The 27,538-nt window shown below is 37.3% G+C and overlaps 2 protein-coding genes across 2 annotated transcripts; one reads left to right on the forward strand and one right to left on the reverse strand.

Moving 5' to 3' along the window:
- Positions 1-3,830: 3,830 nt before the first annotated feature.
- LNP1 (leukemia NUP98 fusion partner 1) lies at positions 3,831-26,645 on the reverse strand. The gene is made up of 3 exons (XM_036747537.1): positions 26,490-26,645; positions 6,304-6,561; positions 3,831-3,980 (listed from the first exon to the last, which is right to left on the reverse strand). Exons 1-3 carry the CDS (start codon positions 26,643-26,645, stop codon positions 3,831-3,833), a joined length of 564 nt encoding a protein of 187 aa, XP_036603432.1.
- Positions 10,819-11,214, forward strand: LOC118840032 (40S ribosomal protein S15a-like). The gene has a single exon (XM_036747538.1). The coding sequence runs from the start codon at positions 10,822-10,824 to the stop codon at positions 11,212-11,214; it is 393 nt and encodes a 130-aa protein (XP_036603433.1). The 5' UTR covers positions 10,819-10,821.
- Positions 26,646-27,538: the final 893 nt, after the last annotated feature.

The raw sequence follows: 27,538 nt of genomic DNA on the forward strand, positions 1-27,538 counted from the left end.
TTTTTCAAAAATATTTTTTATAACTGAATTGCAGGGCAGCTAGGTGGGTCAGTGGATAGAGTGCTAGGCCTGAAGTCAGGAAGACTTATCTTTCTGAGTTCAAATCTGGCCTCAGACACTTACTAGTTGTGTGACCCTGTTTGCCTCAGTTTCCTCATTTGTAGAAATGAACTGGAGAAGGAAATAGCAAACCACTCCAGCATCTTTGCCAAGAAAACCCCAAGGGGGTCACAAAGAGTCAGACATGACTGAACAACAACAACAAAAAGAAAGTGAGAGAAGAGAAAGATGGGCTTCTCCAGAAGGTTAGCCACAAAGGGTAGACGAGATATAGGATGAAAAGATCAAGTGGGAGTTTTTTGAGTTTAGGGGAGATGTGGCCATGTCTGTAAGTAGTAGGGAAGGTAGCAGTAGACAGGGAAAGATAGAAGAGAAAGGATAGGAATGAAAGAAATTGAAGGAAATGGAATGTATGGAATTGCTTGTGCGGGTAGAGGGAGGTCTGTCTTGGTAAGTATTGAGGTCACCTTTTCATGTGAGACAGGGGTGAAGATAGCAGTGGAAAGCATCTGAGCGATATGAGATGAGGAAGAGGAGAAAAGAGGGAGATCACGGCAAATGGCCTCTATTTTTTTTCTGTAAAGTAAAGCTCTCAGCTGAGAGGGTGGGGGTAAGGCAAGCCATGGGAAATTTGAGAAGAGATAAAAAGGTTTTTAAGAGCTGCTCTGGAGAGTGGGTAACAGTTGATAAGGATGGTGTAGAAGGATTGCCTAGGGGCAGAGATTCAGAGGGAAGGTACCAACATTGAAGAGGATAAGAAACAGCTTCTTGTAGAAGGTGGGATTTTATCTGGGACTCGATAGAAGCCAGAGAGGCCAGAAGACAAAGATGAAGAGGGAGAACATTCCAGACATGGGGAACTGCCAGTAAAAATGCCCAGAGTTGGGAGGAGTGTCTGTCCTGTGCCGGGAACAGCAGGGAGGCCAGTGTCACCAGATCACCAAGGAAAAAAGGAAGAGTAGAAAAGGATCAGATTGTAAAGGATTTCAAAAGCCAAACAGAGAATTTTATATTGGATTGCTTACCATCTCTGGGAGGGGAAGGGACAGAATTTGGAACTCATAACTTTAAAAAAAAAAAGTTTAAAATTATTTTAACATGTAATTGGGGAAAAACAAAAAATTATTTAAAAAAATTATAAATATTTGATCCTGGAGGTAATGGGGAGTCAATGGAATTCACAAAAGCACATATCTGTCCTTCAAGAAGATCACTTTGAAAGCAGAAAGGAAGATAGACTGGAAAGGGGAGAGACCTGAAGCAAGGAGACTAACCAAAGAGCTATTGTAAGGCTTGAGGTGATAAGGAACTGTACCGTTGCAGTGGTGGTGGCAGAGCAGAGAAAGGGGCTTATTGAAAGATGTTATTAATCCACAGAACTTGGTAACAGATCGGATATGGGGGATGAGAGAGAATGAAGAGATGGAGACTACACTTGGTTGTGAGCTTGCGTGAATGGGAGGATGGTTGGAACAGGGAATAGGGAAGTTCAGACAAAGAGAAATTTGGAGAGAAAGATAATGAGTTCAGTTTTGGACATGCCAGGTTTGAGGTTTCTGTGGGATGAGACAAAAATTGTGCCTTACCTCCCTCTTCCTATTGGGGTTCAGTATGGCTCCAGCTGCTAGAAGCAACCTTCATATGGGTCTTTTCTCATCCATTCTTGTCTTGGCAGATCTTGGAGGCCTCCATAGTTCTGCTGCCTCCCAGAGAGACCAGAAAGAATGGCAGAGCTGAGCCCCAGGTAGGCAGAGCATTTCCTCTGGGCAAACCTATGGGTTCCCACTGGCTTTAGGAAACATGATCAGACGACTCTCCTGGTGGGAGGAAAAGATTTTGGGGACTTTGCAGATAAATGAAGAACAACGGAATTTGGAGCCAGGATACCAGTTTAGCTGGAGCCCTGATGCTGAACTTTGTCACATAGTATATCTGCAGGCTGGCCAGCTCATCATGCTCCATGAGTAGGACTTGGAAGAATAGATCTAGGAACCCAAGACATTGAGATCAAAGTCAGGGAGGGGGACTCCCAAAGCCTGTCAGTTCCTGACTCAGGACTCCAGGCTTTGATGGTAAGACTGCATCAATGAATCCTGCATGAACTGCTAAAATATAACCTGTGAGATATAGTTTTGGAAGTTGGGAGGGGTCTTGACTTTTAAATCACAGCTTCAGGTTACCTAACACTAAAAAAAAAAAAAAAAAAATCCCACATTTTAGACTAGCCTCCCCTCTCCAGATATCAGCTCATTGCTAAAGCTCTGAGCTCACAAGAACAATATTTAGTTTTGAAGCTTTTCAATAATATTTTCTTTGGTTCATGCCTCAATCTAGCATTTGACCTCCAAAATACCAGATTCTGTCTAGTTTCTAGAACTTGTCTAGCTATCCTCAGTTCCTTTTCAAGCACCAAGGAAACTAAACATGCATCATGGGAAAAGTCTGTTACATAGGACAAAGAGTACAGAAGAGACTCTTACTTAAGTTACAATCTAGAAAGTTTTCCCTCTACTGGTTTCCTGCCCCACTCCACTCAAGAAATAGCTCAGGGTTTCTAGGTAATTGAGCAGCACACCTGCTTTGATAAGCCCCATCTTTCCCAAGGACTTATACAGTCATTCCAAAATTATAGTACCACCCTAGAGTGGAGACTCTCCCTATGCCCACCACATGGTAAAAGCATTGGTTTTGCCAGACAAAAATGCTCTCCTTCCTCAGACCTACATAATCCATATGACTTACAGTACCAGTTAAGGGCAAAATCCAAATTTGTTCCTCCACATCATAGCTTTAAACCTTACTCTGTCTCAGCTCGGCTCTTATAGGACCTCCTTGAACTATGAACTCTTCTGCTTTGACTAGGAACTCCTTGCCATTCCATCAATGCTGCTCCACCTGGCATTTGTCCTTTCCATCTGCAATTGCTTCTGCTGCCACCATTGGGTGACCTCTATACCTGACATCCTTTTCTTACTTTATGGCTTCTCTAGGGAAATATTAAAACTCTTAAGTGAGAGAGCCAGGGATCTAGTTAATACATTTCCATATATTTTGTTAATCAGGTCCAAAGCTTTGCCCTGCCCACAAAAGGGACACTTGAGTGACTAACTAGGCTTCTCTTAAGACCAGCTGACCATTCCTTTTCAGTTGAGGAAAACTGAATACCATTCCCCTCCTCCCAACCTTGAGATGCAGGCAGTTAGAACACTCCCCAACCCCACTACGATGCCACTGAACACCTTCAGCTGTGCCCACAGACCCACATTTTGCAATACAATTAAAATTTATAATCCTAGATTTATTTACACATTCATATCTCACCCAGTCACAATCCCACAGGATTTAATCCTTAAAGCAAAAGTGAGGCAATAAGCATATAGGTTTAAAATCATACAAATGAGTTTTATTTAGGATCAGAGGAAGTGAGAGTGAGGAATGCGATGGAGATGGTGTTGGTAGTTCTTTAAATATCTTTATTTCCATTTTCAAGAACTAACTTACTCCATTAAAATTACATCGGTACTCTTCCTTCTTGTGAAAGGGAAACAAAGGAGAAACTAACATATCAAAGGGAAGAGGGAAAACATGCTGAATGCCAAGGTGGACAAAATGATCTAATGTTTTTGTTTGTTTTGTTTTTATCCCAGGCTCCAACTCTGAATGCCCTGTAATGACCTTCTTTTGCAGATGCTACTCTCCAGTCTCATCCAAAATAGTCATCAAACAAGGTCCACCTACTCTATATACAGTTGTCATGTGAAAACAATGAACTATTCATAGATCTTTTTGGCCAGGGCTGCCATGTTGGCTTCTTCCTGTTCCTTTTCCTCTGATTTCCTCCTTTCCCTTGCTTCCTGATGGGCTTTTGTCCTGCTTCTCAGCCTCTCTCTATCTTTTCTCTCCTTTCTGTCCTCAGGCTCCTGAAAGAGAAGGATCACAGAGCTATAAAGTTACAACGACAGCTGACAATGCTTGGCATTTCTCTTAGTATTGCAATCAGGCATGGTAAAAGCATTGGTCATAGCAGTTTTCTATTTCTAAACAAAGCAGCCTTTATGCATCGGGTTCCAAATCTGGAAGTTTTCATCATAGATCAGCCTAAAACTAACGCTGTTATAAAAGTGTAGGTGAGTCATTTTAGGCACATACGAAAAAAATAAGGATTAAGTATCATCTTAAATCAATAGTAGGGGTCTTTTTATGTGTCGGTCTCGTGAGTATCTGACCTAATTCACTCTACTTTTCTTTCTGACCAGAAATGTAACTAGCAATCCTAGCACCTAGGGCAAATTCAGATGGGTAAAGGGAGGTGAGGTGCAAAGCACAGTCCGATAACAGTGCAGTCACATCATGAGAACAGGTGGTCTGGTCGCAAGAGATTGTAGAGGCAGCTAGGTGGTGCAGTGGAGAGACTACTGGTCCTGGAGTTTAAATCTAGCCACAGAGGCCTACTGGCTGTGTGACCCGGGACAAGTCATTTAACCTCTACCTACCTCAGTTTCTCCATCTACAAAATGGTGATAATAATCATTACTACCTCCCAGGGTTGTTAAGAGGAAGAAATGAGATAATAGTTGTAAAATGCTTTGCAAACTTTAAAGCAATATATAAAATCTATCTATCTATTATTATAGGAGGAAAGATGGACCTAGGAGAGGTGTACTATAGTAGCAGAACGATGGGAATATTCTACTGAGACAATCCACTCATGTGGAAGTACAGCTTGGTGGAAGACCATGAGACAAGGTAGAGGAGACCAAGGTTGCTGCAGAGAAGAAATATGCCTCCCTCTGATGAGGAAATTAGACCTCTGGATGTCAGTACTCTGGGGCAAAGCGATGATTCCCCAACCACGTCAACAGCTCTCTATATTACACAGTCTCAATCTCTTTGTCACATTGCTAGATAATATGTGGCATTAATAAAGCTCTTTAAAATGTGCGAGATTCTTTATATACAATCCTCTTTCCTACTCTTCATTGTATAAGATGACATCTATGTTCATCGAGGGAAAAATGATGTAAAAAATGATCGGTTGGTCTTGTAGTTAGAAAAAGAGATGTGTTCCATTGATATCTATGTAGTATAAAGAGAAATAGAGGAAGGCCTTCAGCATATTGAGTAGACCTTCCTATGGTGAATTTCTGGGGGGAGATGGATGAGATCTTCAGAGAAGCAGTAGGATTGAACAACTGCAATCTGTATCATTGCAGAGAATTCTAACATGTGATCATAAATCCATTGGAGTAATTATTGGCATTATTATTAATTATTAAAATTAAGTATTGGTGTTATTGTTGATTTATATTATTAATTAAGAATATAAAGATTATATTAATAGTTAATCATTATAATTATTATTGACATTATTATTAATTTAGATTCATGCAAATCCACAAAGGGATTGCCTTATCTCCCATAACTCCTCTCCTCAATATGTCTTTAATCTCCTTTAAGGAGTCCAGGAACACCTCAGAACTGCTGCTGCTCCCTAAATAGTCTCTAGTCAATGGTTCCTAGGTGCTTTCTGCACTAATTTTTGCTATACCTTTTAGAAACACAGGAGAATAGTGTTAACAGCCAAAATCTAGCATGGACCACTAGATATTAGGACTGAATACCAGAGATGGGCAAAGTGAGGATTTTCTTCTCTTCCCATGTTGTGAAAAATAGAAATGAGCGAACCAATTACTGTAGGGGAGCACCAAGTAGGTACTTAGTGGAGGGTGGAGGGGAGGCTTACTATATGTGATGATAATGGCAAAAGTGACCAAAACATTGCTATTTAAAGTTTTGAGCAATCATTACTTTTCTAAGGAGTCATTTAGCAGTAGAAGGACTAGGCATGTGATGTAAAATTTTACATGATGTAAAATTTGAAATGAAAATTTCCATCCTATCTATATTTTCTTTGCCTTATGTATATTTAAAAAAATGCCTGGCATTAGTTGACACAATTTGGTCTTTCAAGGTATTCTTAAATTCCCATCCTGTTGTTAAAAATCTGTCATCATGAAAGTCACTGCCTATAAATATTTAACATAGATTTGTACAGTGCTCGAATGTATGTGGTAGTTGATAAATACTTTCTCATTCATTCATTCATTTAGACTCCCACAACTAAATAATAGTAAACTAGAGAGTAAATTGATCTTAGATCTAGTTTTCAGTGAACAAGGTGATTCCATAGAAACCCGTATTTCTAAAGTGGTTCCAGGTATCAAATAATGCCTGTTAACTTACCAAAGAGACTGATCTTTTAGTTCTAATGCAGAGCTGCTGCTCAAAGTGTTCTGAAAATTCCTGAATGGAATGTGATCTGCCTTTGGGTTTCATTTGTCCCTGCACTGAACTGCTCTGGGAGCACATTTTGCCTGCCCTCATGTGACGATGGCCTCCGAATTCCTGGTCCTCATGAGAATGCCTTCTGGGGTGGCCAGAAACTGGAACAACCATGGAGGGTCCATGAACAGTGGACATGGGAAGGGCAGCAAACTGTGTCTAAAGAAAAGAGAGAATGATCTACGTTAATAGAGAAGCAAAATATCTATAATGGCTTTCAGCTCAGCAAAATCCCCTCTGAAGCAACTTTACACTTTAGTAAGAATTTTATTCCACAGTGAGGAAGCATAAGCAAGTTGTTTAATGAATTAGGCTGGATATCCAATCATTCAGCTCTTGCTCTTCTCTATTAATAGCATATCAATAAGCAGTTTCTCAAGATTGACCCTGGGACTGGGAGAATCCAATCTAATGAGTTTTTGCTTTGGGGAGTGAAGCTGCATGTTCACCAATGCATGTTCTCCTAATGAGCAACATTTTAAAAAATCTAAATAATGAGGGCTTTGATAAGGGCTTAAAAGAGAGTACTAAATATCACCTTAGATCTGATAATTTTGTTTATGTTATTATTGATTTGGGGAGAACAGAGGAAGTATGCCTCAACCGATTACTGAGAGGAGGAGCTCCTCTCTTTAGTTATTTTGCATAACTGAGATCAAATGAGATAGCATAGGTAAGCCATTTTCTAAACATGAAAGCATTATGTAAATACCAGCAATTATTATTATTGATTACTGCAGCTCCATTTAAAAAATATTTGTATTTCATGAAATATCTCCCACCTACATGTAAAAAAATTTTAACAATCATTTTTCAAATTTTGAGTTCCAAATTCACTCCCTCTCTCCTTCCCCTCTTCCTTCCTTGAGAAGGAACGCGTGTGAAGTCATGTAAAATATAATTTCATATTAGCCATGTTGCAAAAAAGAACATAAGCAAAATAAAACAATAAAAATAAAGAAAGTTTTAAAAAAAATATATGTGTCAATCTGCATTCAGAGTTCATTAGTTCTCCCTCTGGAGGTGGATGGTATTTCTCATCATGGATCCCATAGAATTGTCTTGGATCATTGTCTTGATCAGAGTAGCTGAGTCTTTCATAGTTGATTATCCTTACAATATTGCTGTTACTATGTTCAATATTATCCTTGTTCTGTTCACTTTACTCTGCATCAGTTCATATAAGACTTCCCAGATTTTTCTGAAATCAACCTGCTCATCATTTCTTATAGTATTCCATCATAATAGTATTCCATCATAATCATATACCACAACTTGTTCAGCCATTCCCCAGTTGATGGGTATCCCCTCAACTTCCAAATCTTTGCCACCACAAAAAGAACTGCTACAAATATTTTTTGCATGTAGAGGTCCTTTGCCCTTATATTTGATCTCTTTGAGATACAAACCTAGTAATAGTATTGCTGGGTTAAAGGGCATGCACAGTTTTATAGTCCTTTGGTCATAGTTCCAAATTGTTCTCCAAAATAGACTAGTTCACAACTCTATCAATAATGCATTAGCGTCCCAATTTTTCCACATCCCCTCCAGCATTTGTCATTTTCCTTTTCTGTCATGTTAGCCAATCTGATAAATGTGAGGTGGTATCTCAGAGTTGTTTTAATCAGCATTTCTCTAATCAGTTGTGATTTGGAGCATTTTTATATGACTATTGATAACTTTGGTTTCTTCTCCCAAAAACTGCCTGTTCATATTCCTTTAACCATTTATTAACTGGGGAATGGCTCTTAACTTTGGCTTGGTTCTCTATATGTCTGAGAAATAAGGCCTTTATCAGAGAAGTTTGTAAATAAGATTTGCCCAGTTCCTTTTTTTCCTTCTAATTTGGCTGCATTGGTTTTGTTTGTGCAAAAGCTTTTTAATTTCATGTAATCAAAATTATGTGTTTTACTTCTTGTAATCCTCTCTGTCTCTTACTTGGTCATAAACTCTTCCCCTATTCTATCCATAGATCTGACAGGTCCATTTTTCCATGCTCCCCTAATTCACTTATGATATGCCCCTTTATGTCTAAATCATTTATCCACTTTGACCTTATCTTGTTGTATGTGTGAGATGCTGGGGTATGCCTAGCTTCTGCCAAACTGCTTTACAGTTTTCCTAGCAATTTTTTTGAAATAGTGAGTTCTTAGCCCCAAAGCTTAGATCTTTAGGTTTATCAAACACCAGATTACTATGGTCATTCACTATTGTGTATTATATAACTAACCTATTCCACAAATCCACCACTCTATTTCTTAGCCAGTACCAGATTGTTTTGATGACTACTGCTTTGTAATAGTTTGAAATCTGGCTTTGCTAGGCTGCCTTCCTTAACAATTGTTTATTCTCTTGATATTCTTGATCTCATGTTCTTCCAGATGAATTTTGTTACTATTTCGTCTAGCTCTCTAAAATATTTTTAGTAGCTTGATTGATATGGCACTGAGTAAGTAAATTAACAAATAAAATTGTCATTTTTATTACATTGTTCAGCCTACCTATGAGAAATTAATATTTCTCCAATTGCTTAGATGTCTTTATTTGTGTGAAAACTGTTTTGTAATGGTATTCATCTAGTTGCTGGGTTTGTCTTGGCAGGTAGACTGTCAAGTATTTTATATTGTCTGCAGTCATTTTAAATGGAATTTTTATATCTACTTCTTGCTGCTGGATTTGGTTGGTAGAATACAGAAAGACTGATGGTACATGTGGGTTTATTTTGTATCCTGCAACTTTACTGAAGTTGTTAATTGTTTCAACTAGTTTTTAGTTGATTCTCTAGGGTTCTTTAAGCAGACCATCATATAATTTATGAAGTGATAGTTTTATTTCCTCATTATTTTTATTCCTTCAATTTCTTTTATTTGTCTTATTACTATATCTAGCCTAGAAATAATTAATATAATAGTGGTGATAATGGACACCCTTCCTTCATCATGATCTTACTGAAAAGGTTTCAAGTTTATTGCCATTATAAACAATGCTTGTTCTTGGTTTTAAATAGATAGTATTTATCATTTTAAGAAAGGTTACATTGATTCCTATGCTTTCTAGTGTTTTTAAATAGGAATGGGTGCTGTATTTTGTCAAAAAAATTTCTGCATCTATTGATATAATCATGTGATTTTTGTTGGTTTTGTTACTGATGTGGTCAATTATGCTGATAGTTTTCCTAGCATTGAACCAGTCCTACTTTCCTAGTATAAATCCCAACTGATCATAGTGTGATTGTGTGTGTGATCCATGTGATTATCAGTTTTACTGGTATATAATTGGCAAAATAACTCCTAATAATTGCTTTCACTTCATCTTCTTTGGTGATGCTTTCATCCTTTTCATTGCTTTTTGAGGGGATAGGCAGGGAAATTGGGGTTAAGTGACTTGGCCAAGGTCACACAGCTAGTAAGTGTGTCAAGTGTCTGAGGCTGGATTTGAACTCAGGTCCTCCTGACTCCAGGGCCAGTGCTCTACTCACTGAGCCACCTAGCTGCCCCAATCCTTTTCATTTTTGATACCGGTAATTTGGTTTTCTTTTTTTTTAAGTCAATAACCAATGGTTTATCTATTTGTTTTTTTATAAACCAGCTCCTAGTTTTATTTATTAGTTGATGGATATTTTATTTTCAATTTTATTGCTCTCTCCTTTGATTTTCAGGATTTCCATTTTAGTGTTTAACTGGGGATTTTTAATTTGTTCTTTTTCTAGGTTTTTTTTTAGTTGCATTCATTGATCAGCTCTTTCTCTTTTATTGATGTATGTATTTAGAGATATAAAATTTCCCCTAAGTACTGCTTTGGCTACATCCCACAAATTTTGGAATGCTCTCATTGTTGTCATTCTCTTTAATGAAATTATTGATTGTTTTTATTCGTTCTTTGACCCACTCATTTTTAGGATTAGATTATTTAGTTTCCAATTAACTTTTAATCTATGCTTCCACAGCCCTTTATTAAATATAACTTTTACTGCATTGTGGTCTAACAAGGGTGCATTTAATATTTCTGTTTTTCTACATTTGGTTGTGAGGTTTTTATGCCCTAACACCTGGTCAAATTTTTTTTTGGGGGGGGCAAGGCAATTGGAGTTAAGTAACTTGCCGAGGGTCACACAGCTAGTAAGTATCAAGTGTCTAAAGCTGGATTTTTGTTTTGCTTCTGATCACTATGTTCTTTTATCTGACCTCCCTTTTATCACACACACGCGCGCATGCACACACACACGCGCACACGCACACACACACACACACACACACACCATTTCTTGTCACCTTCCCCTCCTATATCTCTGTTGGGTAAGATTGATTTCTATTACCAATTGAGTATGTATGTATACAATTTTTTTTCCTTTTTGAACCAATTTAATGAAGTTCAAGAATTGCCATCTCTGCTTTTCTGCCATCTTGCAGAGCTGCCACCATGGTGCACATGAATGTCCTGGCAGATGCTCTCAAAAGCATCAACAATGCAGAAAAGCAAGGAGAATGCCAGGTTCTCATTAGGCTGTGCTCCAAAGTAATTGTCCGGTTCTTAACTGTGATGATGAAGCATGGTTACATTGGTGAATTTGAGATCATTGATGATCACAGAGCGGGAAAAATTATGGTGAACCTCAGGGGCAGATTAAACAAGTGTGGTGTAATCAGCCCCAGATTTGATGTTCAATTGACAGATCTGGAAAAGTGGCAGAATAATCTCCTACCATCCCATCAGTTTGGATTTATTGTGCTTACAACCTCAGCTAGCATCATGGACCATGAGGAAGCAAGACGAGAACACACAGGAGGAAAAATCCTGGGATTCTTTTTCTAAGGGTGTAAAACATACATACAAATAAAATGCTACAATGGACAAAAAAAAAAAAAAGAATTGCCATCTCCTCCCACAATTTCCCCCTCCACTATAAAAGCTCTTCCTTGTATACCTCTTGTATATGAGATAATTTCCCCCATTTTTCTTCTCTCTTCCCTTTCTCCCAGGACATCCCTCTTTCTTGCCTATCCATTTTTTCATCATCCCAACATAATGAACGCACACCTGCACCTTCTTTCTATGTAGAATCCTTTAAATTGATCTAATAATGATAAAGCTAAGACATGTGTCATCTTCTCATACAGAAAGGTAAACAATTTAATCTTATTAATTCTTTTATGATTTCTCCTCCATGTTTACCCTTTTATGCTTCCCTTGAGTCTTGTATTTGATAGTCAAATTTTCTATTCAATTCTGGCCTTTTCATCAGGAAGCCTTGAAAATCCTCTAGTTCATTAAATATACATTTTTCCCTTGCTGGATGGGTTATTCTTGGTTATAATTCAAGTTCTTTTGCCTTTTTGAATATTGTATTCCAAGGCTTTTGCTCCTTTAATGTGGTAGCTGCTAAATCTTTTCTGATCCTGATTGTGGATCCACAGTATTTGAATGGTTTCTTTCTGGCTGTTTGAAGTATTTTCTTTGACCTGGGAGTTCTGGAATTTCACTACAATATTCTTGAGAGTTTTCTTTTTGGGGTCTCTTTCTGGAGATGATTGGTGAGTTCTTTCAATTTCTATTTTATATTCTGGAATTAAGATATTGGGGCAGTTTTCCTGATAATTTCTTGAAATACAATGTCTAAGCTTTTTCTTGATCATGGCTGTCAGGTAATCCAATAATTCTTAAATCATCTCTCTTCAGTACATTTTCCAGATCAGTTTTTTTAATGAGATATTTTACATTTTCTTCTATTTTTCATTCTTTTGGTTTATTGTTTTATTGTTTCTTGATGTCTCATGGAGTCATTATCTTCCCCTTGTTCAATTCTAATTTTTAAGGAATTATTTTTTCAGTGAGCCTTTTAATTTCTTTTTCCATTTGGCCAATTTTCTTTTTTATGGTGTTATTTTCTTCAATATTTTTGGTCCCTCTTTTACAAAGCTATTCATTGTTTTTTCATAATTTTCTTCCTTTGCTTTCATTTCTTTGCCTATTTTTTTCTCTCTCACTCTTATTTTATTTTGAAAATCATTTCTTACTCTTCCAGGAATTCTTGTTGGGCCTGTGTTCAATTCACTTCTTTTTTAATTTGAAGCTTTACTTCTAGCAGGTTTGATCCTTCATCTTCTTCTAAGTTTGTGTCTTGCTCTTCTCTGTCACCATAGTAGATTCTTATGGTCATGTTCTTCTGTTGTTGTTGTTTGCTCATTTTTCCACCCTATTTTTTGATTTTGAACTTTATGTTAATGTAAGGCTCTGTTCATGGTGTGGGGAGAAGGGCACTGTCTCAAGCTTCAGGCCTTTTTGTATTGCCATTTTCAGAATTAGTTTGATTTTTTTTTGAAGGTGAGGAGGTGGAAGTTTTTGGTACTTCCACTGTAGTGTGATTTGGGGAGAAGTGTGGTCACTATTCTCTTGGTCTGTACTCTCTGGTACTTACCCAGGAAGGGCTCCTGCTCCCTTGGGACTGAAAACAACATTATTCCTCAATATCCCTGATCCCTTGGGACTGAAAGTGATATGATACTTCCCCTCAGGGCTCCTGCTCCCTCTTGACCAAAAGTGCTCCTCTCTGCCTTTGAACCATGACTCTGAAGTGGGTATAGGCAGTGGAGTTGCCAAACAGGATCTGGTCCTGTGTCAAGTGCTAGCACAGGGTTCTGCTGTAATCTCTTTTGGGCCAGTTGCCAGGTGCCCTCACCATCTCTGGCTTGAGAGCTATCAAAGCTACTGCTGCTTCTGTCACCACCACCTAGTCCCACCACTGGGGTTTTATCCATGTGGGCTCCAGACCAGCCTCCTTCCCCATGTCATAGAGTTCTCTTTCCAACCTCCTATATTGTATTGGGCTGAAAGAATGCCTCACTCTTTGTTGACTCTGCCACTCCAGAATTCAATTTGAGACACTCTTTTAAAGCTGTTTGGAGGGAAATGCTGGGAGAGCTCAGCTGAGTGCTTTTTCTACTCCACCCTCTTGGCTCTGCCCCCAGAAGTCTGTAGCCCCATTTTTTAAATGTTATGATCCCTCTAAGTCCAATTTCCTTCAAAAAATAATGTGTAATGGGGAACTGGCCAAGAGGAGTCCAGTCCCTGGAGAATGTGCAGTCTGTTCTGCCTGGTGCCAAAACCACATGAATGCTTGGGGTAACCTGCTTCCAGCTGGAAAGAATAAAAGACCTTCTCCTTCAAAGCATGTGCATAGATTCTGTGACTGTTTTCTCTCCTTTACTGTGTGGTAAAGCAAAGCTTTTAAATTGGCTGCTGAACCAGAACTGAGTATGCATACTGTGGCAAGTGAAAGATGAAATGACTGAGGAAATAAAGGTTTGAGCTTCTGAGCATATCAATTTATTAAACAATGCATGCCAGTTGAATAACAAATTGGGACCTCCTAAGCTTAGGGATGGACCCTCAATACAAGGGGAGGCAGACTTTTATGTATTAAAAACAATTAATTAAAAGTAAACAAATAACCAGGATACAAAATTAGGTCATCTGATATCTAATTGGAGAAAGGATTGGGGACTTTCCAAGTTGGGAGAGGGACAGCAAACAAGTGCAATTCCCTAAAATCAAAAAAAGAGGTATCCTATTCCCCCCAAGTGTTTGTATTCAATCAAAGGAACATGGAAACAATAGGTGATTGATCAGTATGGAGCCAGTTTTCAAATAAGACATGTGTGTGTATATGTGTATGTATATGTGTATGTGTATATGTATATGTATATGTACATGCACATGTATATGTGTTGCTTGAGATATAGAATTGTGAGAAAACTCCTTGCATCAATCTTTGGATCTGACCAGGTTTATGTTCAGCATAATCTAAATCCTTAGTTAGGGATCTCAAAAAACATGGTAGAGGCAGTCCAGCTTCACAGCTTCACAGCTTCACAGCTTCACAGCCATAGTTTGAACACAGGTTCAAACAATGCAACAAAGTCCTCTCACAATTCCTACAATTGAATAAAGTTTTCTCACAAGAAATAAATTGGACTAGACTCATAATTGAATAGAAAGGAAACTGAGCTAGCTCCAGAATTGAGTCACAAGATGGAGTCAATGTGATTCACTCCATTGCTACTACCACTTGCCATTCTAATATCCTCAATTCCTTCAATAAAAAGGGGTACAATTAGGACAAATGTGAGTCTCTTTTCTGGTGGCAACAGAGCAGGAAAATTTCCTTAAATCACATAATGAAGGCAGCTACTTAGTTCACCAACTTGTAGATCAGTTCCTGAAAAGTACTATATATTTCAGAGAAATTACAAGTAATAAGTTCAATGTTTCTACCACAAATCAAAATTTTCATCTAGCATAATGCATGATGCCATTAAGTCTGGGAACCACAATCAATACAGAGTGAGTTAAAATGTGGTTTGTGGTAGAAATTTTAAATTTCTTTACCAATGATTTTGCTAGCTCTAAAATGACATGGCTATAGGGGACAAAAGAAGAGAAGTGGAATGCACTGCTAATCTGCAGAAACGAATAAGCCATTTTGATACTGTTTTCTTGGCCCATTCTATGGTTTTTCTCAATGCACCAGCTATGTCACTGGGTAGGGAGTAAGCAGACAAATATGGAAGAGGGCTTCATGTTCCTTTGTTCTGATTTCATAAAAGTCACCAAGCCGGCAAAGTGAAATTTCTTTGTTCATTTTGGCTGCAGTTGCAGTTTACCACGAGCCCTGCCAGAGAGTAGGGTTTCCAGAGGGCAACTAATGCCTGCCTGAGGTGCTTCACGTTCTTGGCTAAATATACCCAGTCCATTACAATGGGTTAGGATAGATCATGGGGCTCATAAAGCTTTAAGACTTTTGTTTCAGATAGAAGTATGCAACACAAAAATGGATCACTGATAACAAATTCTTCTTTTGTGTGTGATGAGGCAGATGGCAGGTTATTTATAGTTTAAAGAGAGAAGAGCCTGGAAATAAAGCATTTGGAGTCAGAGATTATAGGTTCACATCATGGATTTGCCATTTACTAGCTGTGTAACCTTAAGCAAGTTACTTTATCTCTTTTGACCTCAGTTTCCATCTCTATAAAATGAAAACAAACAAAAATTCCTAAGAATAGAAAGAAATCATAATCAAGTACTAGAAAGACCACTTAGGAAAGGAGATAGGAAAACAGAATGAGAGAAAGAAAAAAGGGTAGATGACTTCTAAACTCTGTGCATGCTCTAAATCTAATATCCTTTGTACTTCAAATGGATCAAGGTAGGGAAAAGATAAAGTTACAAGAAATGGAGATAGTTTTAATAACATGTTTTTGTTAAATTCCTTTAAACAAGGAGTGTAAAACCCTTAACACATATAGGTTTCATTTGTTCTTACAACATCTCTGGTAAGCAAAAAAGAGTAGGCAGTATTAGTCCAGGGAGGGGAGGGTTATGTACCAAGTTATTGGTTGACTGGTTAAATATAAGCTAATTAAGTAATAAGGAGATAGTGAAGAGCAAGATTTCCTGGGTACATTCCAGGACTGGTGTTGTTTTCTCTCTATTGAGACCATGTCTCCTAAAATGATTTATGTTGTTGCATGTATGTCATTTAGTTCCTATTTTACTTGGTTAAATCGCTTTAAAAAAAAAGATTCATTTTGCCCCACTAACTACAGAATTTAGTGTTGTCTATGAAAAGCCAAATAGATTAACTTCATTTGTGTTGTAAATACCTGAAGCGGGACTTATGGTCCATTTTTGTTTGCCATTAATTGTAGTGACTAAACGGTTAATGATAATTAAGACACTAAAAAGCATAAAAACAACTATACACAATATAGTCTGATATTTTCCTAATAATCTCCATATTTAGTGAGTTTTTCTCTCTATCCTCACTCTTTTGGAGCAGGGTAGGCTACATCTCTCCATCAGGGTTCTAGGGGTATCTATGACGGATTTGGTGCCTCTTCTCTAATACTATCAGTTTGAATGTTCCAGGTATGTTCCCCACCACCTGTTAGCCACCATTACCTAGTACCTCAAGTCTGGTAACCAGTTAACATCAATTAGCTTTTTGTTGTCATTGTTCTGTCATTCCAGTTGTGTTTATCTCTTCATGACCCCTTTTGGGGTTTTTTAGGCAGAGACACTGGAGTGGTTTGTCATTTCCTACTCCAGCTCATTTGACAGATGAGGAAACTGAGGCAAACAGGATTAAGTGACTTGCCTAGGGTCACACACCTAGTGTGTGAAGCCAGATTTGAATGGGCTTCAAATTTGCCATGAGTTCTATTCACTGCACCACCTAACTGCCCCAATCAATTACCTTTTACAAGGGGAAATTTATTTCAAAGATAAAGTACAAACTTACTCTACAGTAAGAGTAAGTACAAACTTGTACACAAGTACAAACATTTTCCCCTAACTCTTCAGGAGCATAAAGACACAGTCTTGTTTATACCACTGCAGTCTCTAGGGAAAGTGGGCTCAAATTTAGTAATTTCTACATAATAATAGTCCCACTAAGTTCAAGTCCAAATTCAGCATTGCTGCTGGATGAGTCCACATCTCAGCTACCACTAGGCTGGGTCCTGAAGGTCACTCCTTACTCCTTGGGGCATCACTGCCAACTGGCATTGACTAATCTTCTTGACCTCTAGACTCCCAGATGGCTCACAACCATGATCTTTATAAACTTACAAATATGTTGCCTACTACTTCCTTCATGAAAGAAAGAGAGAAAGAGAGAATGGAAGGAAGAAAGAAAGAAAGAAAGAAAGAAAGAAAGAAAGAAAGAAAGAAGGAAGGAAGGAAGGAAAGGAAGGAAGAAAGAAAGAGGAAGGAAGGAAGGAAGGAATGAACAAAGGAGCAAACAAACGAAGGAAGAACAAATTCCAAGGCAGGCAAAAACTGAGGACCATATTTATGAAGCCACATTACAGCCTTGGCTGGTCCTGAGGCCTTCTCTAGACAGCTTTTTCTCTTACAAGGTATCATCCAACAAGAAGTCTGCCAAAGAAAAGTCGAACCAGCTTTGCTCATCTGGACTTTTTCAATACAACCCCAATCATTCAAAATGGCTCTTGTTTATCATGTGGCTAGCAAACCAGAACTATTTTCAGAAGTTCTATGCATGCTCCACAATCTCTCCAAGGCAATTCTGTTACACATCATCACAACTTTCTCAAAAGCAGGCTCCCTAGCATCTTCCACTTAGGAATTGAATTAGCAGCACTTTGTGAATGCTCATATGAATTACTCAATGGCCAATCCCCTAGTACACTAATAAAAAAAAAGGAGGAAGAAGACTAATGTATGTTATGATAGATGAGTTAAAACTTTCAGAAATATTTTTGGAGCAAACAGATGCCAATTCCTAATAATAAAGGCTAACAATAGATATGGTACCATTTGACTTATTATATAACTATTAGTTTGCTTCTAGGTGGAGCTTATGAAATAGGTTCCAAGAATGGAACCAAAAAGCTCTCTTTGGATAACATTCACATAACCTCAACCAATAATATGTCAAAAAAGAAACAGATTCAAATTTTTGAGTCATATAGATTTGCTAATAGAAATGGGAGGGTTTATTATAACAACAAAAGATTAGGTCATTGCTACCAGAAGTTACAGAAATTACATCCTTAAGGAACCCAGATTTGATCTGTGTAGATTTTGCAAGGAAGTGGTAGAAATTGAACAACATATCACTGCAGTATGCAAAAATTTATGCCTTATCAACTCCTAGAAAGACACGATCAAGAGGTCATAATTTTATACCAGAAACTCGCTAGATCTCATAATGCAGCAGAAAACAGATTCCTATACTACAAAAAAAAAGAAAAAGAAAAAAGCCCTGAAATATCACTGAGAGTTCATTGGATGGGTTTATACTGGATCATCATCACAGACCAAATCACTACAAATTTCCCAAATAATGTTAACCTGTAAAAATTTAGGAACATTTGCAATAAATATTATCATATTAAACACATATAACCTCCAAAGTTCATGGAATGAAAAACTTTCAAAATATGGAGACCTAATAAAGAAATCAAAACCGTGAAGGAATTGGACAAAGTACATACATATTGTTCTGAAAATGACTTCAGTAAGATTTTAGAGGGTGACCTTACAGCCCATACTTTTATTCAATTCCAAAAAAGAAAAATTAGCATATAAAACACAGGACATAAAATAGTAATAATAGGATAATAACTTGTCTCAAGGCCATTTCTATTTGAACCTTATCACATATAAGATGGGAAAAGAGAAGTAATAATAACACTACCTCACATTTATATAGAGCTTTAAGATTTGCAAAGCACTTACATGTTATCTCATCTGATCCTCAGAATAATCTTTTGAGATCAATGCTATTATCATTCCTATATTACAAAAAAAGGAAACTGAGGTTTCCAAAGGCCAAGTTACTTATGTAGGTTCACAGACTTTAAATGTATTAAATCAGGATTCAAATACAGGTCTCCCACACTCCAAGTCCATCTACCAGTCCATATAAAATGAAAGCAGCTACATAAATGCAAGCCATGAAGGTTGGCAGAGAGAAGCAAAGCCAGGGAAGCCAGTTCAAGTTCAGGTAAATGTGGAAACCCCTGGAGGTTGTGACAAGAAAGTCAGCACAAGATCCCTTAGAGACCTGAATCTACACAGAGACCTGAATCAGAAGATGGTGGAAGGTGGGGAGGCAGGTGGCAAGTCAGGGCAAGAGCAACTAAAGACTTCGATTGGAGCCAGATTCTAGCCCTGGCCAATCAAAACAGAAGAAAGGATAAAACCAGGACTGCACCAATGACCAGGTCACTGAGTAAGGTGACTGAACCCCAATATGTATTTATCAGAGTACTAGGAGTCACAGAAAGAGATGGGGCCAAGTTAGCTAGCAGTGGTGGGATTGGACTGTGTAGGAAGACAGAGACTGGCATTATCTCCAACGCTGCACATTGGCCTAGCAAGCCCAATTACATATTGTGCAGGAAGAAGACAGAGAGCAACCAAGACCAGAACCTGCTGTGGGCTACCACAAGAGAGAAAACAGGGACTGAAGGAAAAGGCAAGGTCTAATACTGGCCACCCCACTGAGATAAACAGAAGCCACAGCATCCATTCAAAAGCATCAGAAGGGAAATATCCCAACCGCAAAATCCCAAGCCAAGAACATGGGCTAAAAAGACAAGTAAATAGAAGAAAACATCAAACACAATGAAGAGATATTTTGGGTTAGGAAAAGCCCATAATCCAGGAAGAAAGGAAATAAACATTTTATTAAGCACCTACTTTGTTCCGGGCACTGCATTGGCTTTACAAATTGTACCTCATTTACTCTTCACAATAACTCTGGAGGTAGGTGCTATTGTTACACCCATTTTACATTTGAGGAAACTGAGGCAGGCAATTAAGTGACTTGCCCAGGGTTAGAAAGCTAGCTAACAAGTGTCTGAAGCCAGATTTGAACTCAGGTTTTCCTAACTCCGAGTCCAGCACTCTATCCATTGTGCCACCTAGCTGCCTCAGAAATAAACCCAAGGATGAGAGTAACCCCTCAACAACTACAAACAGGGCCTCAGAAGCGGGGAAATAGCTTAGCTACACAGACGAAAAGAGTGGCTGAAAGAAATAAAACAAGAGACTAAAAACTAAAATCAGAAAATGAGAATTTAGGAGGAAAAAAATGAGAATAGCTTAGAACAGAAGGTAGAAAGCCTTCCTCAAGTAGTGGACTCATTGAAAAATAGGATGGAACAAACAGAACTTAATGACTCCATGAGACAATAAGCAATATCAGAACAAAGTCAAATGATTGAAAAAATAGAAGAAAACATAAGGTGTCTACAATCAGAAACAATAGACTAGGTAGGAAAATTGGTTGAAATAATCTAAGAATCATCAGACTTGAAAACCATGACCAAACAGAAAACAAACCAAACCAAATGTATTTCAAGAATATATAAAACTATCCAGTTCTATTAGAACCAGAGGAAATTGTGAAAAAAGAAATAATGCACCAATCACCTCCTGAAAGAAAAACCAAATTAAAGTCACCCAATAATGCTCAAAATCCAAAGTTTCAGAGTAAAAAGAAAAAAATACCAGAATTGGCCAAGAGAGAAAGAGTTCAAGTACCACAAAAGCATATACTCAGAAGTATATAGCATCAATTACTATAAAGAAGAGAAAATCTTAAAATACAATAGGTCAAAGGGTAAAAGATAAAGACTTACAAAAAAGAATAATTTAGCCTAAGAATATATATAATCATACAAAGGAAAAGATGGATCTTTCTAGAATGGAATGTTTTCAAGCATTCCTGATGAAGATATCAAACCTGAAAGAAACTTTGAAATGCAAATCAATCAATCAACAAGTATACATTAATGTCTACTGTGTGCCAGATACTGTGCTAGGTATTGGGGATATGGGCACAAAGAGGCAACAATCTCTACTTTTAAAAAACTTGAATTCTACTTGCAGAAACAAGTACATATATAAATGCATACATAAAAACAAGTATATAGAAAGTATTTAAATGCATAGTGGTTAGCAAGAGAGGGCAATAACTGTTGGGGAGATCAGGAAAGGTTCCATGTAGAAAATGGCACTTGAATTGCATCTTAAAGAAAGGATTCTATGAGGCAGAAGTAAGGAGGTAGTGAATTCCAGGCATGTCAGACAGCCCTTATGGAGGCACAAAAACTGGAGATAGAGTGTTGAATGTAAGAAACAAAGAGAAGGCTAGTTTTGCTGGATTGTAGAGAAAAGGCGAGAGAGTAGTGTACAAAGAGGCTGAAAAGATAAGTTGGGAACTGGCTTTGTACTTTGAAAGCGAAAAAGGGGGCAGCTAGGTGGTGCAGTGAGTAGAACACCAACTCTGGAGTCAGGAGGACCTGAGTTCAAATCTGGCCTCAGACACTTGACACACTTACTAGCTGTGTGACCTTGGGCAAATCACTTAACTTCCCTGCCTACCCCCCTCAAAAAAAAAAAACTAAAAAGGATTTTATGTTTCATTCTACAACAAGAGGAAACCATTGGAGTTTAGAGTTTCTTGAGTTGGGAAGTCATGTGGAGAAGAAATGTTGTGAAGGAAGAAATGGAAAATTCTGAGATTATGAACCTAAGAGACTGGAAGAATGCTGATGCCTCTGACAGAAATAAAGAAGTCTGGAAGAGGAGAGCATTTAGAGGGAAAGATATTAGTTCAGTTTTGGACATGTTGAATTTGTGATGTCTTCAGGACATTTAGTGTAAAATGTCCAATAGGCAACTGATGATGTGGAACTGAATCCCAGGGGAGAGACAGGAGTGGTATATAAAGATCTAAGAATCATCTAAATAGTGATGATAATTAAATCCATGGGAACTGGTGAGCATACCAACAATTAGAGTGCAGAGAGAGAAGAGAAGAGGGGCCTAGGACAGAAGCTTGAAGGAATAACCAGTTGGTGGTAGGGGTGGGGGACATGATAAGGATGATGAGATAGCAAAGGAGCTATCAGATAAGAGCAGAATCAGAAGAGTGTGGTATCATGAAGACCCCAAGAGGAGAGATTAGAGGATGGTGGTCCCCATTGTCAAATGTAGCAGATTGTTTGGGAAAGCTAAGGACTAAGAAAAGACCATCATATTTGGCAAATCCTAATGAAAAGACCATAGCTGAGTAGAAGTTTTGCAGTGCAAAAGCAAAATTCAAAAGAAACTTAGAAAGGCAAATACATTTGAGCAATTGAAGGGAGAAGAAACATATCCCTTCAAAATCCTAATGTCTTTAAAAGTAACAGAAGGGGTTTAAAAAGTCAAATACAGGGCCTGATGTGGTTTGTCCTATTTTGTTGGTTTTAAGAGAGGAAAGAAAAGGGAGCAAGAAAGGAATATACTAAGAAAATGAGGAAGAAGGGGGAAGAATCAACTATTTCATGTAAATAAGATGCTTGAGAATAAAAGTATACATAGAGAAAGGGTTAGAGAGAACAGATACCTAATGAACTCTTTTTTTATGTGAACTAGATAAAGAATGGTTGAACACACACACACATACAGAATTGGGTGTAGAAATACATTAAACTCGGGGTGAGGAGCCAGTGGCCTTGAGGCCACATGTGACCCTTTAGTTCCTTTGACTCAATTCAAACTTCACAGAACAAATTTTAGGACCTAGAGGGCCACATGTGGCCTTGAGGCCTCAGGTTCCCCAGCCCTGCATAAAACTCAACAGGGAAATGGGCAGAGACAGAGAAAGGAGAGAATGAAATATGAGAGAAATAATCATTTCTCTCATATTAATAACCAATTATTAATTGAGATTAAGATTTTCCCTTTTCTATTTCCTCATTCAGAAATTAGCCCTCTGTAGGTTATTCAGCCAGCCTCTGAAGGACATTGCTGAAGGAGATTGCCCAAATCCTTGGGGTACATGCTTTTCAATCTCAGGTAGGATTCCACCCAACTAGGAGATTTTACACAGATTCCTGTCTAAGTGAGATCTTGCCCTTAGGAAATAAGCCTGTCTGACCTTGGAACCTTCCATTAGAATTTAGAGTGACCTAGCTTATGAAGAGAAAAACCAACCAGTAAGGTCTGGGCAGAAATGGATTCTTTTGCCCTGATTGCTAGAGGCAACTGAGTCTCATGATTAGGTTGTGCTCTCTGAAGGAGGAGCTGAAGACTTTTTGCCAAGCTCCTCATTAATATATTCATCCCCTCATTGATTGTTAACCAATCAGAGTTGATTTCCACTTTCAAGTACACTCCCTTTTTCAAAGGCTTTATAAGCATTCAGAAGCCCCCAAGATTCATCTTTGGTTTATGAAAGAAAGACAAATGATCATCCTTTTATTAATGATTCACTAGCCATAATTAATAAAACTATTAATTATCCAGAAACTCTCTTGAACTTTTCATATGTCACAAATATAAAAGGGATGGTAGAGTCAGGGAGGAAATAACCACAAACAAAACAAATTTCATTGTAGTGGCGGGGAGGGGGGAGAAGAGGTTTTGAACACATAAAAAATAGACTAAGAAAGCCTAAGAGCTAGAGATAGGGGTCTAGGCTTGGTGAAGAGAGAAGGGGCAGAGGTGTCGAATCAGAACATTTCAATTACTGAATGCTAATTTTAATCAGATTCCTTTTTTTTGATCAGCCCCTTCTTCTTTGTGAAGAGGGGGTCCGGTGGGGAAAAAAGGAAAATAGATAAGTAGTTATGATGGAAAGAAATACATAATTAACAACAATAACCATGAATATGAATGGGATGAAACCACTCTTAAATTGGAGGAGGTCAGGAAACTGGATTAAAAATCAGAATCCAACAATATGCTATTTACAAGAAACAAACTTGAAACATAACAATTCACATAGGGATATAAGGAGAAGCTGAAGCAGGATTTTTTATGCTTCTGGTGAATTAAAAATAGTAGACATGATAATCATTCTCTCTGACAAAGAAATAGTAAAATAGACTTGATTACATAAGATAAACAGGGAAACTATATTATGCTTAAATATACCATAGATGACGAAATAAAGTCAATATTCAACATATATGAAACAAATAGCATAGCAATCTGTGTACTTAAGAGTTAATTGAATCATAAAGAGAAACAGAGAGGAAAAGAATAATAGATGGTACCTCAATGTGCCCTTCTTTAGATCTAGACAAATCTAACAAAAATAAACAATAAAGAAGTTAAAAATCTGAGTAGAATCTTAGGAAAGTTAGATATGATAGATCTCTGGTGATTATTGAATGAGAACAGAAAGGAATATACATATTTTCCCCTACAAAAATTGACTATATACTAGGATATAAATATCTCATGAACAAATACAGAAAAACAGAAATATTTAACATATCCTTTACTGATAACAATACAACAAACATTATAATAAATTTTGAAATCTGAAGAAAGGATTTTTAAACAGATACTAAGTAATCTGATCCTAAAGAACTGGTAAATCAAATAACAAATCATAGAAGATTCAATATATAATTTCTTTAAATAAAATGAAATAATGAGAAATCATACTAAAGCTTTTGGGATATAGCCAACATAGTCTTGATGAGAAAATGTATATCTCTTAACATTTTCATTAAAAGGAAACACATAACAGGAAAAAAATCAATTAATTGGCCATACAACTAAAGTAATTATAAAAGCAATAAAAACCCTAGCCAAATACAAAAATAAAATTTCCTCTTTTTAAAATAAAATTTCAAAATCAAATAAGAGATTGGCAAAATTGAAAATAAAAAAATTATTAATAAGACTAGGGATTCATTTTTCTAAAAAAAAAATCACAAACTAGGTAAACCATTAACTTATTTGGGTAAAAAAAAATTGAGTTGTCAGTATAAAAAATGAAAAAAGGACAATTGAAAATAAATGAAGAGAAAATAAAGGAAATCATTAAACTATTTTCCCCCACATGCCAACAAATTGACTACTTAAATGAAATGGAAGAATATTTATAAAAATACCAAATACCAAAATCCACAGAACTATAAACAGAGAATTTGTTTATCCCAATCTCAGAAAAACAAATTGAACAAACTACAAAAGAATAAAAAAAGAAAAAAAATGTATGAACCAGATGGATTCACAAGTAAATTCTATCAAACTTTAAAACAATAATTATTTCCAGTATTACATAAATTGTTTGCAAAAATAGGGAAAGAATCCTACCAGCTTCCTGCTTTGAATCTAAGATGGCCCTGTTAACTAAACCAGGAAGAAACAAAGAAAGAAAGGAACTTATAGACTAATATCTGTAATGAGTAGTAACACATAAAGTATTGGTAATATAGTAGCAAAAAGGCTAAAACAATACATTAAAAATATTTTATACTACAGACTAATATCTGTAATGAATAGTAACACATAAAGTATTGGTAATATGTTAGCAAAAAGGCTAAAACAATACATTAAAAACAGTTTACACTACAACCAAGCCAATACATCATTAAAGAGGGAGAGAGAGTAGATGGAAGCTCAGAAGGGGACACAAATACACAGGCCGGTGTTACAACTACCAAGTTAAATTTAAAGTATATGAAATAAAATACAAAAAATTAGAATCTCATCTCGCTCCCTCCTAACTTCCCCACTCCCTGCACCCACAATCTTTAAAAACATAAAGGGAAAGGAAGATGAATTCTCAAAGGCAAGAATCTTTGAAAAAGTTGACTGTTGCAACTGAAGTTGCATGTACCAATATCCACATATTCATGCCTTCTTATGCAATATTCTTTTTCAGTTCTTTGCTTAAAGAGATGTTCATATCTGTTAAATGTTGTCAAGTTCACAAAAATAAAAAGGAATTTTTTAAAAATGCAAACTATGATGACTGCCTCTATTGTAAGCCAAATTTGACAATGTTTAATCTACAAGAGTAAAGTATTTTTTTCAGGTTAGACTCACAGAATCAAAGAATGATAGCGTTGTAAAGGAACTTGGAAATCATCCAGTCTGACACCCTTATTTTTTATAGATAAGAAAACTGAGACCTAAAAAAATGAAGTGAATTTGTTAAGGTCACTATCTGTGAAGTGATGTGGATCTGAAAGATAACCTATTACTTGAACTAGTTAGCTATTCTTCACATTTACGGAGAAAATAAGCACAAATTCCCTAAAACATATTCAGGGGAACCCAGTGCTAAAAATAAAAAAATTCCTCTTCTTCTCCCCACCTTCCAACATCTTTTGGCCTTGAGGAAACTTAGAATGGAGAACTATTTCCTGGTTATTGGTGGCACAAGAGGTTACATAAAGAACTGGATACGTGTACCACCATACAGCAAAAACTGGAGAGCACTGTGATTCTGAAGAATAGAACTGTTGCTTCTATTTATCTCTGAGCTTCAAGGTAACTATATTCAATCATTTCCCTTTTATTAGCTTCATAGTCAGGGCTTTGTTCCCAAGACACTGTGTCCATGCAGAAAACATTGGTGGTTTCCCATCTCAGAACGGAGAGATTTGGGCTAAGCTCAGATGAGTTCAGGGAAGGGAAAGAAGATTAAATCAAATACATATAAGGCCATGAAAACTTGGCCACACCAACTAAGTCTTTAAAAATTACTTTGGACCAATCCCCTTCCTTTATCCCCCCACATCTGTTCTGCAGCACTCACTTACTGGGCAAGGCAGGGAGGTTCTTCTATTTCTGATATCCTGGGCCCGGCGTTCCCTATGGTTTCTTAATTCTCTCTCATTTTCATCAATCCAGCTGTGGCCCCAGAAGCTGCTCATCCATTTGGCAAAAGAAACATCATCATCATCTTCATTTTCCATGCACAGTCGATTCAAAACAGCAGAGTTTGTCACCCAATATGATAGAAGCAAATATTATAAAACAGACCTCCAACAAGATCTCTCCAAAACATGAAAAGAGAGTGGAGTTTGCAATCGGTCTCTGATAATGAGATCCTTTAAAAAAAAAAAAAGATTTATAAAATAATGACATGCACCACAGGGAGCTTCAGGCAGTGTCTATTTATAAGTTAACCTGCTCCCCCTCCTCCCCCCTTTTCAAAACAAGAGGCTTTTTAATCTTTTCATTACAGGGATGCTTATGCTACATAGCCTTAAGGGTGGCAAGCCCAGTCCACTGCTTGTTTTCCTATGCACTCAGTTATTTAATGCATCTCCAGCTGTCAATAACATTAGAGTGCTACCAGCTAAAACATGCCTGGAAGGTGTAGGCTGGCTTGGAAATGGGGCCATAGTTGGAAAGTATAGGAATGGATGTATTGACCCAAGCCTGAAAGATGAACAGCTACAGGCAAGCATGCACCAGGAAGTCATTCATTTCCTATTCCCTACTGTTAATGAAACATTAAGAGATTCTGGCTAATGCAAATAATTATAATAATTCATATACAAGCACTTTGTAAAGAGCTTTCCTCACTACAACTCTGTGAGGACATGTGCCTTTATCTCACATGCATGCGAGATAAAATCAAAGTCTTCTGGTAAAGGGTTCTATGTTTATTTTCTCAAGATAAAGTGGAGGAAGTGTGCTCTGCAAAAAGAATTTGATCTGTGGCATGGCAGTGAAAAATTAAGATTCTCATCTCCCTTCTTGCCAGTCTCCCTACTCCTTGCACTCACAATCTTCAAAAACATAAAGAGAAGAAAAGATGGATTCTCAGAGACAAGAACCTTTGAAAAAGTTGACTGTTGCA

This window comes from Trichosurus vulpecula, chromosome 2 (genome assembly GCF_011100635.1).
Source record: "Trichosurus vulpecula isolate mTriVul1 chromosome 2, mTriVul1.pri, whole genome shotgun sequence".
NCBI lineage: Eukaryota > Metazoa > Chordata > Mammalia > Diprotodontia > Phalangeridae > Trichosurus > Trichosurus vulpecula.